Genomic DNA, 18,669 nt, shown 5'->3' with positions numbered 1-18,669 from the left:
TTTGATCATAACAACCAATCCCTCAGCCATGGCCAGGTCAGCTCTAGCATCTAGCAGAAGACGCTTATATTTGATGACCCTTTCTGACGCGTAATAGAGCCTTTCTATCGCATATGAGAGCGAGCTTTCTGGAGATCTGTAGATGCGGGGGTTTCGTGCTCGGTAGTTAGAGTGAGACCTATGATAGTTTGGGGAGCGGGAGCGGGAGCGGCGAGGTCGGTTGTGATGGCATGGAGACTGATCCCGGGAAGAGTGGCAATGGGGAGGACAACGGCGAGGTGAATGAGAGCGTCCTCGATATCGGGATCTTTCGCAGTTGCATGATCCTGAGCAAGCTTTGTCATTGTTCCCGCTCTGGGACACGTTTTGGCTGCTAGACGCGGCATGCTCATCACTATTCTTTGTGACTGGCTTCTTTGAATTCGCTGGCTGCGTTGACTTCGCTGACTTCGCTGACTTCACAGACTTCAATGTTGTGCTGCTTTTTGTTGGCTCAGCCATCGTGAAGAGAGTCCGACCGAAAGAGTAAAAGATGAGAGTAGATGGTAGAAGAGAAGAGTAAACGTAAAATTGGACGTCTTTGGCTGATTTCTCTGCGGTTCCTGGCTCAATGGGACCGGGGTTATAGCCAAAGCAAGGTGATTGTTGGCGAAAGGGAAGACTGATGGTAAATGGGAAAAGTAAGTTGAGGTGTGTGTGCAGAAGGGTAAAAGACGAAACCGAATAGGGTCTGATATGAGAAGTAGTGAGATAGTTGAAGAGTGTTGATGTAGGAGGAAAGAAATTCAAATTGGATAGGAGTTGAAATATGAAGAGCAATGGTAGCCCTAGTTTTAGGTAGAGAAATGCTCTACCATAGGGGAATGAAAGTTGACGACGGATTTGTAGAAATTTTATAATAACTTAGATGCTCAGACTTGTCATTTATTGATTCCTGTCACAAGGCTAATCCCAGATAGCCCAGCTAGCTTGTATAGATGTCATATGGGCTTTAGAGTATAAGAATCCATTTTACCTACTATCTAGTAGTATGTACTATAGGTGAATGGTGACCTTAACTTTTATGTATGCAAGTACCTCTAGGGGTACCTACAGGAGTATCTAGATGATAGAAAGAGTGGTACCCAAAGGGGTAGAATAACTACTGTATAAATATCGGCTAACTATGAACATGAAGAGGTCAACTGGAAGACTTAAAAAAACCGTCAAAGATAGCCCAGTAGTAAAGGTATTGGAGAAAGAAAAGAGGTTAATTAATTCCTCCCAGAAACTTTGAAATCAGAAGTTTTTAAAATGCCGTTCAAACAATCAAATTGATATCATCTATAAATAATCCAAAAAAAAACAATGCTAAATCGAACATTTGAATCATAAACAAAAATTTAACGTCCATAAATCATAAAATATCAATCTTTCCAATCTTCAATCACTGGTGACCATTAGCCTGACTGGTCCACATCCTCCTCAAGAATTCCGCATCAATCTTCGGGAACTGCGCACCAGGCGCAACCTTCTCAAGTGCAGAAACAGAGCGCTTGTTATCAAGCGCAAGCATTCTGTGTCCATTCTTCATATAATCCTCAACGACAGTCCAGTAAAGGTGCTGTTGCTCGGAAGAGCTATTTCTCGCAGCCTTCAACCAAGCATCAACATCAATAATCGGTGTAGCTTCCGGAGCCTCCTTAAGTTCCTCACGGATAGCCAGGATCATAGGACCAAGCTCTCGGATAGGCAAGGGACGAGAGCTACCAAGGTGGTAGATATCGAGTTCAGGCTTGAAGAGAGATTCTTCAGATGAGATTCCGGTGATAGCGGAAGTGAGACTATCGACGGGGATGAAATCGATAACGAATTCACCGATATTGTTAGGGTTGGACCACACATCTGGAACGCGGCGGCTTTGGATCATGTTCATGATCATGTTGTGGATGAGATCCAGCTTGGGCGCGGCGACGCCGGTGGCCAGACTACCGGATACAGCAGAGGATCGGTAGATCGAGACTGGGAGTCCGCGGCGAGAGGCCTCGGTGAGGATCATCTCGGCGACCCAGCGGGTCTTCAGGTATCCGTGGGTGTTTGTGTCTGGGGGAGAGAAGTGCGAGGCGTTCTCCTCGTCGATGCTTACTCCTGTTCGGGTGCGAGTGGTCTCGTACCAAGTTTGCATGTGCAGGACACTCCAAGTGGAGAGATGATGGATCTCGGCGATGTGACCGGTGGTGCTGCTATTGGCAAGGGTGATGATGCTGCGGATAGCATCGGTGTTGGCGGACCGAAGGTCGTGGTAGGTCTTCAGGAGAGAAACCTCGGCGCCGATGTTGTAGATCGCGTGGGTGGTTGTGGCGAGCTCAGAGAAAGCCGAGTCGGAGAGACCGAGCTTAGGAGCGGACAGACAGCCGGGAACGTACTTGACGCGAGAGCGAAGAGTCTCTTCGGTAATTCCGTCACGGAATAGCTCGTACTTGGCCATGTTGGCGTTCAGAGCCTCTTCCTCGACGGGGCTGGTGGTTCCGAGAAGGTAGAGAGTGGTGTTGGGGCGGGCATTCAGCAGCTGAGAAAGCATATGAATACCAATGTAGGTATCAGCACCAGTGAGCAGGATGTTGGAGACTTCATTGCGCTGGAGACGTCGGCGCTGGTTGAAGTTGGAGTACTCGGGAGAAGGAGCAAGAAGCACTTCCTGAGACCAGTTGACCGAGTTTGCGGAAACCTTACCGTTGGCGGCATCCTCAGCACCAGCACGGAGCTTGCAGATGTTGTCTGCGATAGCCTGGGGAGTGCAGTCACTGAAAAGGTCCTGAAGAGGAGGAGAGATGCCGAACTTCTTCTTCAACTTGGACTGCAGTCGGATAAGAAGAACACTCTGACCACCAATGTGGAAGAAGTTGTCGGTCGGGGCGATAACCTTCTTCTTGCCAATCAGGGATCGCATGACCTTGGTCACATCCTTGATAGTGTCGGCATCAGCAGTAATAGTCCCAGAGGATTCTGTCGCCTTGGGAGCAACAGAGGGGTGAACCAGAGAGAGCGTCATGCGCATAAGAGCCATGCGGTCAACCTTGCCACCAACAGTAGTGGGAAGTTCCTCCAAGAACTGGTATCCATTGGGCAGCATGTAGTAGTTGAGCACAGGCTCAACGACCTGGTGAAGGAAGGTAGCGTAGTCAGTCTTGCTCTGGGTATCCTTCAGCTCGACCTTGGGAACAATGAAAGCGATCATCTGACGATCATCAGTCAGAGAGGAAAGCGAGTCAGCTGTCTCGTCAACTGTTCTCGCGACAATGCTGATATCAACAATGCCTTGGCCAGAGCCATCCATGGAGCGCTGGAACATGGCTTCCTCAACCTCACCGAGGTCAATTCGGAATCCTCGCAGCTTGATCTGCTTGTCACCCTCAACACGTCCGTGGAACTCCAGGGCACCGCCGACTAAGAAGCGACCCTTGTCACCAGTGCGGTACATGGTAGTCCAGCCACGCTCTTTGTCCTTCTCAGAGGCAAATGGGCTCTGAATGAAGGCCTTGGCAGTGGCTTCGGGGCGGTTGCGGTATCCAAGACCAACCTGAGGACCAGTCACACACATTTCTCCAACCAGACCAGCTGGCAGGGGGTTGAGTGCGCTGTCAATCACATAGTGACGGCAGTTGGCCAATGGGGTACCGATAGGAACACTGACGAGGCCAGGTAAGGAGGAGGCCTCGATCTTGTGGAAAGTAGTCTGAACGACCGGCTCACTAGGGCCCCAGCCGTTGTACATAGTGGCTGGGATAGCGAGGTCATAGAAAGCCCGAGCCAAACGAGCTGGCAGACGCTCACCGGCGAACAAGGCAACACGGTATTGCTGGCATTCGCGCAGAGCCTTGGAGTTGTGCTCAAGCAGAAGGGCAAAGTGAGTAGGAGTGAAGTAGGTCACAGTGATAGACTGCTCCTGAATGAAGTTCGCAAGAGCGACTGGGTCCTTGCGCATGCCAGCCTCAGCAATGCAAACCTGAGCACCAGAGCACAGAGCAGAGAAGACCTGCACAAAGGAGATGTCGAATGCAAGAGAAGTCTGCTGCAGGAATCGATCCTTGTTAGAGAATTCAAAGAGGGTGTGAAGAGATGAGAGCATTTGCTGAGCATTGCTCTGAGAGATGACCACTCCCTTGGGGGTACCTGTGCTACCCTGTATTGAAAAGTCAGTAAACAGTCCTTAGCAGTCATTAAACTTTTGGTGAGATTATTCATACCGAGGTGTAAACCATGTACAAGACATCACTAGCTTCGGGTTGACGAAGGTAAGCCATGCCATCAAACTGTCTGGCCTCGGCAATGTTAATAGTGCCAACAGCAGGGTGAGCCTCATCGGCGGAGACCGCATCAACCAACTGATTAGCCAGATGCTCAACCTCAGTCTCAAAGAGGATGGTCTTAGCACCGGAGTCAGTGATGATAGTAGCCAATCGCTCAGGAGCGAAGTCATTGCTGAGGTAGACATAGCAACCACGAATCCACATGGTCGCAAGCATTCCCACAACAGCGCTGATACCAGGCTTCAGCATCAAGCAAACGCGATCGCCGCTGGTAACACCAGCATCCAGAAGGCAAGCGGCTGCGCGCTGCACCTGCTCGACAAGTTCCGAGTAGGTGAGGCTATCAAGAGCAGAGTCGGAGAGAGCGACCGCATTGGGCGCAGCCCAAGCACGCTCAATGACCTTCTGGCAAATACTAGCGCTACCCCAGGGGTTGGGAACATAGCCAGTGTTCCAGACGTTCTCGCTCAACCAAGCAAGTTCACTGGGTCCACACATGGGAACAGTGTCAAGAGCTTGGCTGGGGTTAGTGACAATGCTGGTGAGAGAGGTCATGAAGTTTTCCAAGAATCGCTCCATCTCACCGTTGTCGTAACGGTTGGCAGGGAACTCCAATCGAACCTCAACACCAGCAGAAGTTTCAATGAGGTGGAATTGCATTCCCCACTCAGACTGGAAACCCAGAGAAGGAACCTCAGTCTGTCCTACCTGGTACTTGATAACCACCTGGGCCATCTCGGCAGGAGGGACAGTGTTCAGCTCCTGGGTTTTCCAGCCACTGGAGCGCTTAATATTGGCAGCCAGACCAAAGACATCGTGCTCAGCACAGTCCTCACATTGAAGAACAGTCCAAAGAGCAGCAGGAACCTTAGGGGGACGCTCAGCTTGATCCTGAACCTGCAGGACCACGGCGAGATCACCGTTGGCATATCGGAAGAAGAAGCTCTGCAAAGCAGCAGAGATGAATTGCCAAGTGCTTGCTTCCTTCTCTTTGCAGACAAGCTCAATCTGATCAACAAATTGAGACTCCAGTGTCTTTGAGATGTATGTAGATGCTTCCAACGATTCCAGATCGGAGGAGCCTTCGAAAGGTAACGGCCGGCGTGTCTTTAATTCGGAGCGAGGGAGCGCAACAGGCTTCTGCTGGGGCTTGGGCTGGGACAAGGCAATGGTCTGCAGGGGCAGAGTCAGACCAGCATCGCGGGACTCGAGAACATCGCGTATTTGCTGGAGCTTGGATTGGGTAGTGGTGATGGAGGACTTCTTGAAATCCGGGGTTCGCAAATCGGCGATCTTGGAAGGGGCAAGCTGGCTGGAGCCCGAGCCAGCAGCAACGGCATTGGTGATCTTAACCATGATGAATGATAATGGGTATATTTAAAAGGTTAGGGTATAGATTTAATGAGGATGGGATCGAAGGGCGAGTAAATGCGAGTAAATGTGAGGGTATAGATGAATGAGAATGAAAAGTTGAACGGCTTCAAGCAGTGAGAGAGACTGAATTACTATGCTGAATGTGAGTAATGAATGAGTATGATTCTAGCCGGCTTGAAGTCGATATAAGTATAATAAGATTAGAAGTATAAAGTGACTCTATTTTTGAAGCGGTGATCTCTGATACTAGCCTGCCATGCATCATGAACCTCGAAACAATCTTCCCAGATTGATCTAAACTTCACCATTTCCCAAAGTCGGCAATGAGGTCTCCAGAATAGTTCCCAAGACGGAAATGATAGTATGATATTGACGATTCCCAAGATGGTAATATCAACTTCATCGCTGCAGGGGCCAAACAAGCCACATACCCGAATAGGCAATTTGGTGCCTGAATTTGATGCCTTATTCGTTTATCGCATCTCACTTAATACGAAGTCACCAAAAAGCATCAAATACAACAGCACATCGCTATTTTTAACATACACATGGATAAGTTCAATTTGAAAATTAGATTTCGAGCCTCATTAATTAATAGAATACTCCACTGGATGATTTACAATCTAATCAAACTATTCTAAATGTCATTCTCATCTATGGAGTAGACTAAATGCCAGTGTTAAAACTCAGGGTTAAGCTTATTACTGCCCCAGAGTATCCCCAGGTTACTCGCCACATAATTGGCCGAGGTAGTTACCCTGCATACAGGATTGCATAGAATCCTAGTTCATATTTTTCCTTTTCTGCATTATCCAAGCTCGGGAATGCAAATTAGGTATGAGCTAATCATCCCTTTTGATCTTAAGCTCGAAAACGCCATCTCCAAAAGTGATGTTTGGCCCCTTCTACTAAGAGGAGTAGTGCCCCCACCTCGACATTGTGTATGGTTGTCAGTTCTTTGGCCCCCCTAGTTAGTGGCGAACGCCTCAAAAATTCTAGTTACCGCCTATTTGTCTCCTTTTTATTCTGCTGGCAGTAATACTCATTCCTGAAAATGTATGTGATTCCAGATTGAGAAATCTGGTATGGATGGATTTCCAAAGTTAGGGTTTGTATGCTAACTTGACCAGGGCGACTTCTACCTCCACTAATGGTATCCATAGATCATACACTATCGGACAGATATATTGGAAATCACACACAGATTAAGAAATCCTCAAAATTTCTATCTATCTGATGAAAATAGCAAGCGGTAACCTTGGAAGCAGTGGATTCGGTGATCGCCGACCAAAAATAACATCAAGTTCCCGCTTCTTGACGCTTGGCAATCTATAACTCTGGGCACTACCCACGCGGAAGGCTTGGTCGAATTTTCAGCCTTAACATCATTTCTGGTTAACTTGAAACGCCTCATGTTTATTTGTGGACAATGTTTCATGACTCGAGATTGCAAACCTTACTCTGTCTTGGCTCAGCTGTGGATTCTGATTGAGATCTTCAAGTTTCATGCTTACGATTGGATGCCCAGGTGCTCAGGTGATTGATACCGATATTTGAATGCTTTGGAAATGTGAATGCCAGATGCGAATCTAGGTATGCAATATGATACTTTTGATCATTTAGGTATTGTCTGGGAGTCATCTTGTATTCAAATGATTGTGGACAAAGTTCATCCATCAATTGTTGCTATACTCAGCTATGAGGTAACGATCAAACCTTATAATCCCCATATTGAATGCCAAGATAGCTTGATGTATACCATGGGGTTGGTGTCAGTCCCTATTCTCATATGGACATACATCCATGTTACAGGAATCCAGGTACAAGAAATTCACATTGCTTTCGTAAGTCATGACTGCATTTCTAAAATCTATCTATAAAGCTAATTTTTGCCTCAACAGAAGTTTCAAAGGCTGTACCTTCCCCATCAGATTATCTTCAAGTGCCGCCTGCGACAAATTCCCAAGGAAACCAGAATGTGAAACCGCCTCATCCAATCCCAACGAACGAGATGATCGAAAGGATTCAACACCGATAGCACTACCAATCACATGTAACTGGTCCAGCATGGCACGAAAGACAGTATGTACTTTTGTCCACACATCATTTGAATATGAGATATCTCCCAGACGCAAAGCTTCATTCTCAATCGATGAAAAAGGGGAAACCTTTGTGGATTGGAGATCTGAGGCTTGGAGGTGGGCGCGAAGGTGGTCCATGACAAGGCCGTAGAGCTTTGTAATGAGGATATAGCAGCTTGTTATTTGGAGCATTGTGGAGGTGTCGATGGAGTTCGAGGTCCCTGCCACGTGTGGTAGGGTTGATTGTTGGGTCGGTTTTGTGGAGTTGCTGGTCGGATCTGATAGGTGGGTGGGGTCTGAAGACAGGTCGGGTATAGATGAGGTTTCATCTTGATGGTCTTTTGTGGGTAATTTGTTATTGGCTGATTGAGGAAGATCTTGCAGGATGAGAGAGAAGTCGTGCGCTAATTGAAGAACACTGCCCACAGGGTATCTTTCGAGTCCATCGGATTTGGTAGCGTATGCCCACTCGCTATCTTGCAGGTTGATGATCGTTTGTTGAATATCCGTGGCAAGACTAGAAAGCCGCAGAATTATATCTGGACCTTTTTCCTTGCATGGTGTAGGGGGGGGTATATTTGATTTCCAACTCCCTTGAGGGATTGCTGGAAAACGCTGGTGATTCGTGTGTCTCGCAAGAAGCAGTGCTCATTGTACTTGACAGGCTGCTGTCAAGTGCAGTTTGAGAAAACGCGACATCCCACAAATTATAAGGCGAAGGCTGAGAGCTTGGTATAAAGTGGCCGAGACCCTGGTCAGGGTGGAAAAGGAGATCCCAATCCATATCCTCTGAGCGGATATCCGAACCGTCTATGTATGGGGGGCTTGGAGAAGGGAATATGCATGGTTGGTGATTGATCGAGCGAGGGGTATCGTTGAAGATGGTATCTTTGCCATCTGTGGAAATCGAGTCTGTAACGGGTGATTGTAGTCCCCAATTTATTTGAGTATGATCTTTTTGTGACCGATTGCGCTTCCCCCGTGCTCTGCGTCCGAATACACAATCAACTTTCGCGCGCATACACCTCACACAACGAGGAGAACCATCTGAAGAATCCGATACAACGGTGCATCTGAGTTTGTGGAAACGACAGCGTTCGCAAGAGGAGCGGCGAGACTGGAAGTCCGGTTGTGAGGTCATATTTGAGCTGATCGATATGTCAATGACAGCCCAGGAATTAGAAAAGGAAAATATAATAATTCAATTTTCATGTGAGTAGTATATCGTATAATGGGTAGGACCTGCTTATGAGTATTGCAATGCCATAAGAATAATCACCAACGGCATTTTGAGGTGAAATACAGGAATCTTTATTTCTCTTGCAGCCAACCTTAACACAGTTCTCCTTCGCCAAGGCCCTGACCAGGACCAAGATAGACATGAACAGGGGGCCAAAAAATACACGCGGTCGGGTAGTAGGTGGAAACATTGAAGGGAGAAGTGGGACTTTCTGCGCGAATCAGTGAGGAACTTCTCCACTATGATTAACTTGGGGGCGAAAGACTCGTATACTTGCCGGCCCCCAAATGCCAGTGTGGCGTACATTCTGCACTGAAATAGTCCAGTTCTTCTTAATCTACGAGAATTGGGGCGCCTCCTTTAAGCGAGAACGAATGATTCATTGGCGGTTTTCAATGTTACTACTATTCCCCGTAAATTTATTTTTCCACACCGATTCATTTAGTTCCAAGTGATAAATCGCCGGTCGTGGGGGCCATATTTCAAATGACCTAGTCGAGTCATGGTATTTAGCTCATACTAGTAGATCCGCATCAAGTACTACTTTGGCAGTAAGGGTCTTCAGGCTTACTGTGGCACGAGCTGCCAAGGGCCTCGGCATGGGGGCTTTAAACTACTAGTACTACGAAGAATTTCAAGATTATCAGTTCGATATTCAAAAAGCTCAGACGCCGTCATACCGGTCCATATTGGACCGAGCCATAGTACTAGTCCCTCCCCCCTTCCCTCGAGCCCTCTTTTGGCTATATAATGTAGATCTTTGGATTAAACAAAATTATATTTCATCGCGATTGACAGTAATTTAGCACTTGCGTCATTTTAATGTGAGCATTCGACCTCGGGAACATTTGCCAGTGAATATATATATATTTTAAGAAAGTTCAAGCCCTGGAGTTGATATGATCCTTCAACCTTGAAATGGGCAATGGAATGCCACGTGTGCAATAGGTACTAGTACTACTCCGTAGTAGCAGGTACTAGTACATATCGATTTCTTTTCAGACGGATCACTCAAGTTTCACTGGCAACATGAACTTGAACTTAAACTTGAACCTTCAATCTTGTCAGTGAATGTTAGAGGCAGTCTGACTGACATCATGACGATCTAACTCGCATATTGAACTTGAAGTTGCAAAATATATATCCACCTCAGGCTTAAGCACTGGTGACTTCAAGTTCTGAATAATCCTGGAAACTATCAGTGCTCCACTGAATTCAAGTTCGCGTTTCAATATCCACTTCAACCTTCAAGTTGGAACCTGAAGTTGACGATCGAGTTTATTTGTCTCATCATAGTGCTACGTTTAAGATGAATCGAGTCATGTTCCAGAAAATTTCCTATTCCGGCATGTTTGTTCCCTATTTGGATAAATGTACGGAGTATACTAGGACGATTCTGACGAATAATATCTTAGTGAAGACCCACTAGATGTACGAACAAGGGACCAAATATGATCAACCCGGAATAATGCCTGCACGCTCTGGTGCCCACATATGTACTAGGGTCTAATCTATTTCCAAGGTTAGGTTCTTATGTTTCATGTGGCGCACGAGTCAGGTGTCCAGGTGGAACATTTGCACTTCCAAGGTTGGATCGTCCACGAACGCCTATATCTGCCACATTACACCGCTTTGGCCCCTGGCGTGACGGTGTGACATGGCAGAACTTTCCCATAATAAATTTTTACTGCGCTGGTTGCTTTGTTATCGTGATGTAAAAACTTCCAAGGTTCAGTAATACACATATCGGCAAGCCAGGGTAACCAGTTATGATAGTCTTGACTCTTTATAGACTGCCCTGTTATAGGTGCCTATAGGTGCCTATAATAGCCACACTCCAAAAACCACCTGGGCACTATGGCTGACAGAAAAAAAAAAGGAAACTTGTATATATCAGTCCCCTTAAGTCAGCTAGCTCTCACTTCATATAATTTTTACTCTTACGTCGGCTAGTATCTCTCACTTAACCTGATATATTATCACCTTATAGTACTTTATATAAATAATGGTAATCTCCTTCTGGTCACCTTTAGAAGCCCTTACTACTCTTCTCTTTCCATCCCTTCACATATTGTATTTGTCAAGTCTATCCTGTCTGGTCTTAACTTGAAACTTGATTGAATCCTTTCAAGCCAACTACTTAAGCTCTAAAAGATACTTGAAAAATATTTTTATCCGAGTCTCTCATTCTTCTCAACTATACGAGTATCTCCCACAGCCGTTTCTTTGACTCAGAGTTGAAGCCTCTCCTCTCCTCTCCCAAGGTCTTCTTGAAGACGATAGTATATCTTCGGCAGCCATTTCTCTCACTTGCCGTGAAGCCAAAGCGGATACTCTCCTCCGAAGATATCTCACTCCTCTCAAACACAGTAGGTCATTCTTCTTTATTGATTATCTGAAACCCCAGACTAAAACAAATCTAGTATTGGGCAGACCTCCGTGAGAGAGAGAGAGAGAGAGAAAGAGAGAGAGAGCACTGGCAGAAGTAAATAGCTTGTCACAAGAGGAAAGCTCTTGCATACATTGAAGCAGCTTCCGGTGATCCGAGTACCACTACTTCGCAGAACGAAGGAGCGGACAACAATCAAAAGGGGTATTCCTTGTTTCCTAGTGAAGAGTTTGATGCAGGGAGAGTGTTCACTTTTGGAGAAAAGGCTACAGTTTTGGAAGCATTAGAATAACTTCAAGTTTGAAGCTGATATCAGATCATCGCTGTCATTATATTTTAAGTCAATCAGCATTGTTGAAATATTCATATCGAGTACTCAACTAACAAACTGGTTCCAAATTTTTTTTTTTTTAAATTTTTTTTTTCCCAAGTACGCCTGCTCTATGCTTTGTTCGTTGTACTGCCTGATCCGGCTCTTCAAGACGAGAATGCTTCCTTTGACAAGAAAACTTCTAACAAAGATTAGATTTTGAGTCTGAACTTGAACGCCATCTTTGTATGCAAAATGGCCCACGCTTGAATGAATCCAATATTTGAACTGGAATGACAGAAGTACTGTGTATGAGAAAGTAAAATGGGAAAAGAAAGCCCAAGTATTCTCAAAGGAAGTTGAAGCAAGTAAGTATATCAAAACTCTGCTCTTTGGGCCTATTCAAAACTACAAGTCTAACAATTTTCTGAATATTTAGCAAGATTATCGCGGAATGCAAAGCTTATAGTCAATAAAGAACGATCGCTTCTATCATCATCCATTTCCTTCGACCACGACAAAGCCAGTCGCAATGACCTCCAGAAAATGGAGTCAATCACTGTCTTCAAGACCAGGGGACTTCTTCTACACCTGGCTCTCTTTATCTCAAGACCATTGAAATTGAACCCGGTCGCATTTACAAATAAGGTACAGTTCCACCCCAAGATGTGGTCTTTCAATCCTTGGAGCCCCTTTCATCTGATCATCTTTCAGTACTCCTTGTATACAAGCCACAGTACCAGATATCGACTCATTCTATATATAACCCGCTTTTTGATACACGACAAAGACAAACGAGGCATACTTTTATTACCTTCATTGCAAATATTATCGAAATATTCAGATGTCCAGTTAAAAAGCCACTCACTCCCTCAAATGTGATTGTAGACATTTGAAATAGTATCTTTCACTCTCTTAATCACCACCACCACCAACACAATCACTAGCGTTTCAACTATTCAGCTTTAACACTTTACACTTCTATTGTTTATACAATTTATACCTTTAACCATCCAAGATGGCACCAATAGGACGCAGACGAGCCAGACCACAGGCTCGGCCCTATGCCACCATCGAAGGAATGAGCCCAGACAGCAAGAACCTCCGAGAAGTCTGGGAGAATTTCGACATCGATGACAATGATGTCTTGCAAGCTGTAACATTCCGACTTGTCCGAGAGATCTACGAAAGAGCTCGCCCGTTAGAATTCCGCTCCAGCATTCAACGAGACAGACTGCGAGAAGCCATCAGAAAGAAACTGCACAGGTTTCCCCAGGAATTTCGAGACTGCGCTGAAATCCACGAAGCCTTTACTCTTCAGCATCTGTATCGAATTGCCCAGTTGCAGCATTTCAACTGGGATGAGGGTAAGAATCTTACTCATGCGAAGTTCCGGAGAGCACCGGCCCAGACCGCGCGTCCTCGTCGTGATGCTAGTCGTCCGCCATTCGTTAAAGAGGATCCTGAACCTCCTTCCGAATCCAGTGGGGATGAAAGTTCGGACCTTTCGGACGATTCTTCTCCACCGCCACCGCCAGAACCCCGTCGACCAGGTCGTCCACCACGTCGTCGACGACTTCCTCCCAAGGAAGAGACTCCAGAATCTGAGCCAGATGATCCGTCTGAACCGCCTTCGGACGACGATGATGATGAAGAAGACGCTGAACACGACAGTGATGACTATGAGGCTCCCCCGTCACCCCCTCGTCGTCGTTTTGGTGACGGAACCCATCAACGCCCAGCCGTCAAAAGTCCAGATGTGATGGTTCCCAGTAAAGACTATGACTCCTACGATGATCCAGAAAAGTTCCGGGAAGATCCATATCCCACGCGGCCTCCAGGCTTTGGCGATAGACCTCCTAGGCGTCCAGCTCGCGATCGTCTAGATCCCAAGAGCCCTGAAGCAGATTCAGATTCAGAACCTGAGCCATCAAGCAAGTCTCCTTCAGAGAAAAGCTACCAGGACGACAAGACACCCCCGCCACGACGTCGTCGTTTTGGTGATCCAAAGCCAGCTCCTAAAAGTCCTCTCCGCAAAAGTATTGAGCCCGAGACAGGAAGCGATTACTCGGATAGGACTCCCTCACCCGTCCCTCGTCGCCCACCTGGCCGTAAGCCTTCGAAGGCTCCAGAACCAGAGCCAGTTCCACCATCTGTCACTTCTGATAGTGATCGGGAAGAAGGTGATGAGTTCTCTGATTCTAAGGTCTCTAGCGATGGTTCTAGGGAGCCAACAGAGGAACCAGGGGAAAAGAGCGAAGATGAGTCTGAAGACACAGATATGGACTCTAACCCAGCATCTGAAGATTCTGACCAGGCTAGCTCGGATGATGAATCCATAGATAAAAAGAAACCATGGGAGGAGCACGATGCTGATTCCGATGATTCTGACAAGCCAAGCATATTGCCAGATGGCGAGGATTCAGATCTGGATGGGAGTAGATCGGAGGAGCCGGAGACAGAGCCAGAGACAGATCATAACAAGCCTCCAGCTGGTGATCGTAGCCGTGGTAGCAGCAGAGGTCAAAGCCCCGACAGAAAATCCGAGAAGGGATCCGAAAAGCGCAAGTCAGAGACTCCGGAAACTCAACCCGATAAAGAACCAGATCTACCTACCAGTCGACCTTCAAGTAATCGCGGTTCAATCAGCGGCAAATATCCTATTGAACCCACGAGCCCTAAGGAGGAATCAGAGAGCTCTGACTCTGATTCTGGCGATTCTGATGACGATTCTGAGGGAAATTCCGAGTCTGAGTCTGGCTCTGAGTCCGAACCCACAAGTCCTAAAGAAGACCCAAAGGGGCCTGAAAGTGAACCTCCATCTTCACCCTTGCCTGATTCTGATTCTAAACCCGCAAGGCCAAAGGAAGACTTGAATAAGCCAGATGATGAGCCTCCATCTTTATCAGAGTCAGAGTCTGAATCTGGTTCTGAGTCTGGCAATTCCGATGAAGATTCGGGCGATTCGGGCGATTCCGAAGATTTGGGCGATTCTGGAGACTCTGATGATTCGGGCGATTCTGATGATTCTGATTCTCAACCTACAAGCCCCAAGGAAGACACAAAGAAACTAGAGAGCGAACCTCCATCTTCACCCTTGCCTGATTCTAAACCCACAAGCCCAAAGAAAGACTTAAAGAAGCCAGATAGTAAACCTCCATCTTCATCTTCATCAGAGTCAGAATCTGGTTCTGAGTCTGGTGATCCTGATGACAACTCTGATGACGATTCTTCATCTGAGTCTGGCTCTGAGTCCGAACCCACAAGTCCTAAGGAAGACCCAAAGGGGCCTGAAAGTGAACCCTCATCTTCACCCTTGCCTGATTCTGATTCTAAACCTACAAGCCCTAAAGCAGACTTGAAGAAACCAGAACGTGATCCATCTCCATCAGAGTCTGGATCTGAGTCTGATTCCGATCAACGGTCTACTACTGCCCAACCAAGTGACAATCCCGCCGCGAGCGAATCCAGCTCTGAGGATGATAGCGACAGTAGTTCCTCTGGGGAATCGGAGGAGGATTCCGATGAAGAGGACGAAGAGGACGAAGAGGATGAAGAGGATGAGACAGACAAATCTGAATCTAAGGCTAAAGGGGATGAGGCGCCTGACCTTGCACCTCAACCTGATGATTCAAGTCAGACCAGCAAAAAGCGTCGCAGGGAGAGCGATGGGTCCGAGGAAAAGCCAGACGACTCTGAGAGAGATTCAAAACGCAGATCTACCAGCAAGTCCCCAGAGCCTGGAAAAAAAACCCGAGAATTCTCCTACCTCTCCGACATCCGTTTCAAGTGACGATTTGGGAGACGATTCCGATGATGGATTGAAGAGCCAGTTTAGTGGTTCGAGGAAAACATCCGCTAGTCCTCCTGGAGACAGTACCAATGAAAGGGACGAGGCAGAGCCTTCTAAGGACTCAGACGAGAAATCAAAGGCCGGTGATTCCTCTCCAGAGGAAAACAGTAAGCCAGGTAATGATACTGTCACTAACGATAAAAGGAAGGCCGAGGATATGGCAGATCCAATTTCCGAGCATCCCTCCAAGAAGCCGAAGATCACGGACGATGAACAAGCCAGATCTCCTCCCCCAAACTTGACTATCCAAAATTCACGATTCCGAGATGCACTGCAATCTAAAGAGCATCCGTTTTCTAATGATAAGGTCAGGGATTGGGAAGACCAACCGGACCAGTATCTGTCACAGCCACCAAAAAACGACAACTACTTGCGCAAACTCCAGTTTAAAGATGTACTGGGACCAGCAGATCAGCCTGATGAGAACCCCGAGGATATGGAACGGAAACCTCTACCAAATGCCAGCTCTGAGGATAAAATGAAAACTGAACCTAACAGCAGTACAGAGTCTATCCTTGGTAAAAGGCGTCGAACGCTGTCCCTCTCCCCGGAAACCCCACCTAGTAAATCAGGTTGGAGAGAATCTTTGAGTCCAGGAAGGATTCCATCGCCGCAGGGATATCTACGCACAGTTCTTGCCAGACACGTAGCTAAGCAAGCGAGAACCCCGGTTGAAGAAAAGGAAGAGTTGAAGAGGCGTCTAGCTCTGCCAGAAAAAGCCAAGCTAATTGTACTAGCTCAAGATGAGCGTGAGAAGTACCTACTCCAGATGTATCGTGAGCGGGAGAAGTTACTCGCCAAACGAGTTGAGCTTGAGCAGATGCTCAAGGATTTTCGCCAACGTACTGGATCTGAGGCCAAGAAGATTATGAAAGAGACCAAAGAGGCTTATTTGAAACTTCAGGATGAGTCTTCAAAACTGAACGATATCGTGAATGCCGAGTTAGATTTTATAAAGAGTCAAGATTCCCAACTAGAACAGCTTGTCAACGAGCCAGTACAAAGCTCATCTCCTGTTTTGGTTCCCCATCAAGGAAAGAATCTCTTTGAGTATGTCTGGTCAAAAGATAATCAGGCTAAGGGATCCACATCAGAGGAACAGAGCGAATCTGGAGAGGAGAGAGATAACAAAGAGGATGAGAATGACGAGGGCTCTGACGAGGGCTCTGACGGAGGCTCGGAAGGGGACTCAGAAGGGGACTCAGAAGAGGGCTCGGAAGAGGGCTCTGAAGGGGGTGATGCAAAGGACAGGTCTAAGGATGAGAGCCCATCTGAGGGGGGTCAACCAGACACGAATGAATCAGGAGATGATGAAGCTGATGAGCCAGACACAAATAAATCAAAAGATGAGGAAGCTGATGATACATTCGAGGATGGTGAGTCGGATCTCCAAGAGGAAGTTACTGGTAATAGAGAGACCAGTCAATCAGCAGACATCGCACCCTCTGAAAGCGAGATAGAAGATGTCACAATGTTGGATGCAGGCGAGGAGACCGGCAGTCATGGAAGTCATAAGGCCCGTAGCCCTTCTGATATAGAGATGCGTGATGCTAGTGAGATCCGCAGTCTTCAGGCCCGTACGACCGCTTCTGATGTAACGATGATTGATGCAGACCGGTCGATGGATGAGGCAGAGAAGCCCCTGCCGCAGCGAACAACACCCTCTCAAGTGGCTTCTTATCTACGGAACTGGATATCCGGTAAGAAGACTTAAGTTTAAGGAAATGAAGCCTATTTTGACGCCATAGAATAAGGCGAGCGTTAGGCAGAAGTCACTACTACCTCAACTACTACTAGTACTGTTGTCTTTCAGGTTGGCGAATCAATGGCGATTATGATGTATTTCTTGTTTGAGTTGTTGATTCAATGTTTGTTTTTTCAATCTTTGTGAACATTGCAATATTTCTAGTTTTTATATTGTTCTCTTTTCATCTTTTCTTCAAGTTTTGAGCTCAATAAAATTCAAGTTTTAGATGGTTCGCTTCAACTCCATGTAGACAATCTAGAATCATGATTCTAGTCAACCCCAATCCCAGTCACGTCTTAATTGCGGATCTTCCTGAACCTGAGAAGCTATCCCCATACTGAGCACTGCTAGTGCCAAAATCCTGGACGTCATTATACAAGTCCCCCTCCTGTGTCATAGTTCCCATGGATACAGGCAGCTCGAAATGTTTATTAATATTGACATAGTCTTGTTGATCCTGACCACAGGGCACGTTGAGTATATTGACTGTAGCTCGTTCGACAACCGGCTGGTTTGAAGATCGGGCTATGAAGCTCCAAGTCAGTATGGTAGCACAGTTCAAATATGTTGAGTTTGAATGTATCCACCACCACACCCTTGGAGATATCATATACGGCGTACACGGGACAGAGATTATTATATTGAGCACCTCAGAGGGCTCATAATTTCCAAACTCATACCTTCAGTCATTCCTCGCTCTAGGAGGACGGGTTGTCCTTGTTGGTCATCATTTCCCCGCTGCTCGCCCTTGCCTCGCAGATCCCATCGTCGCTTGGAATGTGGTGGTATGGACTCTTGAATGGGTTTCTCGGCTCCGTTGAATCGGCCTCTGGAAGCGATCCCAGCTCCCCATCGTAATCGGATCTCGTATCCTTCGCAGGTCATCCCTTTCCTCGTGCACTGTTGGCAGGCGGGTCTGATTTCGTCACATTGAATCCGTTTCCGCTTGCATGTCCAACAGCCTTTATGAGACCGATGACGAGGATTAAGTGAGTCCTTTCTTTTATGTTCTGAAGGCATGGTGAATATGGTGGTGTGGAGAGTTGGGAGTTGGGAGAAACTTGAGATGCATGGGGCCATTGGGCCTCATTTGGGTCATATATGTGGTGATGCAGCTATAAGGGGAAGCGATGTAGCGGGCTCCGATTGGCCAGACAATCTTCTCAGAATAAATCACTCATTCTAATCCAATATAGGGAGTAATTGCCGGTTATCATGCTAAACAGACATTTGATACTTCAATTCCCTCAAAAGAAAAAAATTCAAGTTCATGAACAGGTCATATATGACTGGTATTTGTATGATCGATCGATCTGTGTGTTGACGGCAGGAGCACTTGACACCTCAGGCATGAAATTACCTTTTTGGGAAGGTACAAGCAAGCGC

The 18,669-nt window shown here is 46.7% G+C and overlaps 6 protein-coding genes across 6 annotated transcripts; 1 reads left to right on the top strand and 5 right to left on the bottom strand.

The window, feature by feature from the left end:
• Nucleotides 1-104: 104 nt before the first annotated feature.
• Nucleotides 105-344, bottom strand: N7483_012135 (uncharacterized protein; the record flags this gene model as incomplete). Its single annotated transcript, XM_057095562.1, has 1 exon — nt 105-344. One exon carries the CDS (start codon nt 342-344, stop codon nt 105-107), a length of 240 nt encoding a protein of 79 aa, XP_056941533.1.
• Nucleotides 345-1,426: 1,082 nt separating this feature from the next.
• On the bottom strand, nt 1,427-5,645 carry N7483_012134 (uncharacterized protein; the record flags this gene model as incomplete). Its single annotated transcript, XM_057095561.1, has 2 exons — nt 1,427-4,162; nt 4,227-5,645. The coding sequence occupies 2 exons, from the start codon at nt 5,643-5,645 to the stop codon at nt 1,427-1,429; spliced, it is 4,155 nt and encodes a 1,384-aa protein (XP_056941532.1).
• A 1,892-nt stretch (nt 5,646-7,537) lies between these two features.
• Nucleotides 7,538-8,885, bottom strand: N7483_012133 (Zn(II)2Cys6 transcription factor domain-containing protein; the record flags this gene model as incomplete). Its single annotated transcript, XM_057095560.1, has 2 exons — nt 7,538-8,349; nt 8,402-8,885. 2 exons carry the CDS (start codon nt 8,883-8,885, stop codon nt 7,538-7,540), a joined length of 1,296 nt encoding a protein of 431 aa, XP_056941531.1.
• Nucleotides 8,886-12,884: 3,999 nt separating this feature from the next.
• On the bottom strand, nt 12,885-13,836 carry N7483_012132 (uncharacterized protein; the record flags this gene model as incomplete). The annotated part of the gene is made up of 3 exons (XM_057095559.1): nt 12,885-13,344; nt 13,384-13,565; nt 13,771-13,836. 3 exons carry the CDS (start codon nt 13,834-13,836, stop codon nt 12,885-12,887), a joined length of 708 nt encoding a protein of 235 aa, XP_056941530.1.
• Nucleotides 13,837-15,693: 1,857 nt separating this feature from the next.
• On the top strand, nt 15,694-17,250 carry N7483_012131 (uncharacterized protein; the record flags this gene model as incomplete). Its single annotated transcript, XM_057095558.1, has 1 exon — nt 15,694-17,250. One exon carries the CDS (start codon nt 15,694-15,696, stop codon nt 17,248-17,250), a length of 1,557 nt encoding a protein of 518 aa, XP_056941529.1.
• A 322-nt stretch (nt 17,251-17,572) lies between these two features.
• Nucleotides 17,573-18,303, bottom strand: N7483_012130 (Zn(II)2Cys6 transcription factor domain-containing protein; the record flags this gene model as incomplete). Its single annotated transcript, XM_057095557.1, has 2 exons — nt 17,573-17,808; nt 17,964-18,303. The coding sequence occupies 2 exons, from the start codon at nt 18,301-18,303 to the stop codon at nt 17,573-17,575; spliced, it is 576 nt and encodes a 191-aa protein (XP_056941528.1).
• Nucleotides 18,304-18,669: the final 366 nt, after the last annotated feature.

Source organism: Penicillium malachiteum (assembly GCF_028827825.1).
Source record: "Penicillium malachiteum strain IBT 17515 chromosome Unknown utg000005l:1.0-9002435.0:326005.0-9005861.0, whole genome shotgun sequence".
In the NCBI taxonomy this organism is placed as follows: Eukaryota; Fungi; Ascomycota; class Eurotiomycetes; order Eurotiales; family Aspergillaceae; genus Penicillium; species Penicillium malachiteum.
This window is presented reverse-complemented; position numbering and strand designations above follow the sequence as displayed.